Raw genomic sequence first — 3,183 nt, 5'->3', positions numbered from 1 at the left:
GTACAAGTTGGCATTGAGATGATTATAATATTGATAAATTTGTTAAGGAAAATACACTTTCAAATAAATTTCCAAAAATAATTTTCATTTTTTTTAAGTATAAATTTTATTAATGTATTCTTACATAATACAATATTTTTATGATTCTTTTTTGATTTTTCAGTATTTTAACTAAATTATTTTTTATAGTTCTATCACAAAATCAAAATTAAATTAAACCAATAATTCACATTAACTACATTATTTTTACCAACTTTTAGATACTCAGTGAAAATGTGTTATTTATGCAAAATAAACAACAAACCAATTATTATTTCTAAAATTTATTAAGTTATTAAAATCTTCTTTTCTGTATAATATTATTATTATATTTTTTACAAATATACAGTAAAATATGTACACATCAAAGATATTTTAATACATTATTCTTCATATACAATCCTAACAGTAATTCAATTATTCAGAATCAAAAATTTTTGAAATTTTTAGAATTTACATATCATTATTAATTATTATTAAATTTACAGCAACTTAACATAATAAAAATGGTAAAATTTTAGTAGTAAATCATTAAAATTTAATCATATCTGTATGCCAATTTGTGAGCCAAACTCCGAGTTTAAACTGATTTGTTGACATAATTCTCATTAACAAAAGTCTTATGATATCTTCCAAAAAGTAGAATCAAGGATACCCGATGGTTTAGGAATTGTACCTTCCTTAAAGTATTCTTCTAGAAAGTATTCTAATCTTTGAAGAGGTCCACCAGATCCAGGTAATGTAGCCTTTTTTACTTTTGGAAGGAATTCAATAGCTAATGCTTCCATGAGTTTTTGAAACTGTTTTCCGTAAGTTTTTTGCATTTCGTGGCCGGCAACTTCGAGAAAATTCACTAGAACTGTAGCAGTGATATCCGATCGTGGTTGCAAATTTAAGAGTCTAGCCAACCAAATCCATGCATGTTTCATTCCATGTGGATGTGGATTGTTCAAAATGGGAGGAGTTACAATGACAGCAGCATAAAGGCGAACTATTCCACTCATTCTCTTCAAAAACATAGCTTGCGTTTCAACAACACCTTCATAGTAAACGTATCCCAGTTGCCTAGAAAAAATTAAATTAAATTGTAATTATAGAAATTTCAGTTCTTTGATTCTTTTCAAAGTCAAAGTTTGTAAAAATAACTTGTTAACAGTATTGTGAATTTAAAAATATATTTAGATTAGATGTATTGTTAAATATGGCTTTTCTGTGTGTGTGAAAATAATTAAAATATAAAAAAAGTTAAAATTTACAACAATCCATTTAAACTGAACATTGTCCAGGGGTCGTGCTGCAGTGCCAAAATTTCAGCTTGACGATATTTTTATTGAAGTGGGTGATAAGAATCCTAGTCTGCTTATTTGAACATTCTATGTGAAATTGAATCACAAAGCATACTTCAAGAAAAACAGAAGAATGTTAGGCTCCCGAGTAATAAAAGTTGCATGCATCATACACCTAGCAACATCATGACATCACATGGCAAGTTTGGACAGGAAAGCAGGAAGTAATGTCAAGAACCAAATGCAGTTTTCATGCAATGCCACCCAGCATTTCCAGATTGGGGATTTTTTATTGACTGACATAATTTGAAGAATTTTTTAAGGTGACATTTTTTCACTTTTTAGTAGACTTAGGCTGCATTCATGCAGATGTGAGAAGAGGGAAAAACAGGCAAAAGAGAACTTTTGAAATCAAAATTTGCACTCACAATGCCATTTATACAGAAGAGGGAAATGGAGTCTCGTGTATAACATGCAAAAAATGCACAAGTTTCCCTTGAGAGAGAAAGTTTAACCTTAAACTTTCTCAAGGGAATGTCGCACATGCACCAACTCAAATTCGAAATGGCAAAAAAAAATTAAAACTGGCAAAATGCGGTTCGTGATTTTTTAAAATTTTCCAAAGTGACCCAATTGTCTGAATTTTATGTTCTAAGTTTAAAGAAAAATTTTTAAAATTTGATAATTATTATTTTAAAACATTTTAGTGTTCAAGTAGAATGGAACTTGATTCTTTCAGTTTTGCTAGATAAGGTTCAGTTAAGAATAGATTATTACATTCTTATATTTCAAATATCTATATATTTTTGAAGTTCAAAAAAAGCACTACATCTGTAAGATGCTATTATATTTTATGTAATATAGTAAACTTATTAATTTTTTGCATTGATTTGTTAGATTATAAATAGAATCATCTTAAAACAGAAGAAAAGAACTAAAACACATGTTATTAAGTACAGAAATTGAACCATAACTTTCAACTTACTTTAAGTAGTCGTCTTCATTCTGTCCTTGATAGGGTATATAATACGGAACTAAATAAGGACAACTCTTATAAAGGTGGGCAAGAAATAATTTTAGTAGATCAGGATACTTTTGACATAAAAATACTGTTAATGCTGCAAGTGGAAATGCTGCTTCTGGTCTTGAGGATATTTGACTTTCACCCTGACCCTAGAATAATGTAAAGAATGTAAATTTATTAATTCAAATATTATTATACAAAAATTACATATAAATATTTTAAGAACACTTACAACTATTTTTTTTGCAATGAAATCCAAACAAAAATATTTTCCTTCAGAACAGACATTTATACAAACTGTCTTGCCAGTAACCACAATGTTATGTCCAGACAAAAATGTTTCCAAACGCTTCATTTTATCATGCAAATGTTTAGCAGATACATCAGATGTACTATTTATTGGTGTATTTACAGCCTTTTGCAAATCACCCTTTGCTTTCTTCCACTGAAATTTTTTGAAATAAAATGATAATTAAAAAAAATTTTTAATAATAATATATTATAAAAGTTATTCATCAATATCTATTAAATTTTTAATGTGTTTAGTTTCTAGAAATTATTTGAAAGTTTTAAACAATACTAATATTTAAAATATTTCTTGTATCATTTTTCCACGAAGAAACTTCAAAACCAATATTTAACAATGATCCAAAAGTTGCAAACATCAAAAATAACAAAAATCAAGACATGTACCTCAACAATCTCTTGAGAGAAAAACAATTTAATATTTAATTTCTATCCTTTCTAAACTTTTTTTTGCCTCATTAAGGTAATTTATCAACTGTTGAGAGTTTTAAATTTTATCAGGTCAAATAAAATTTTGTCACTTTTTTT

General features: G+C 27.3%; 1 protein-coding gene across 1 annotated transcript; it reads right to left on the bottom strand.

Moving 5' to 3' along the window:
* Positions 1–307: 307 nt before the first annotated feature.
* On the bottom strand, positions 308–2,790 carry LOC136984595 (mRNA export factor GLE1-like). The gene is made up of 3 exons (XM_067281654.1): positions 2,582–2,790; positions 2,311–2,498; positions 308–1,104 (listed from the first exon to the last, which is right to left on the bottom strand). The coding sequence occupies exons 1-3, from the start codon at positions 2,702–2,704 to the stop codon at positions 660–662; spliced, it is 756 nt and encodes a 251-aa protein (XP_067137755.1). The 5' UTR covers positions 2,705–2,790; the 3' UTR covers positions 308–659.
* Between the last annotated feature and the right edge of the window lie 393 nt (positions 2,791–3,183).

This window comes from Centruroides vittatus, unplaced genomic scaffold (genome assembly GCF_030686945.1).
Source record: "Centruroides vittatus isolate TY-2023 unplaced genomic scaffold, ASM3068694v2 contig_925, whole genome shotgun sequence".
In the NCBI taxonomy this organism is placed as follows: domain Eukaryota; kingdom Metazoa; phylum Arthropoda; class Arachnida; order Scorpiones; family Buthidae; genus Centruroides; species Centruroides vittatus.
The sequence above is the reverse complement of the archived record's forward strand: the minus strand, read 5'-3'. Positions and strand labels throughout refer to the sequence as shown.

Excerpts from the sequence above, each read along its gene's own strand:
- LOC136984595 (XM_067281654.1), bottom strand. The coding sequence starts at position 2,704 with ATGAAGCGTTTGGAAACATTTTTGTCTGGACATAACATTGTGGTTACT. Across the intron at positions 2,499-2,581 it reads TCATTGCAAAAAAAATAGTT|GGTCAGGGTGAAAGTCAAAT; the intron begins GTAAGTGTTCTT and ends ACATTATTCTAG. Across the intron at positions 1,105-2,310 it reads AATGAAGACGACTACTTAAA|GCAACTGGGATACGTTTACT; the intron begins GTAAGTTGAAAG and ends AATTTTTTCTAG.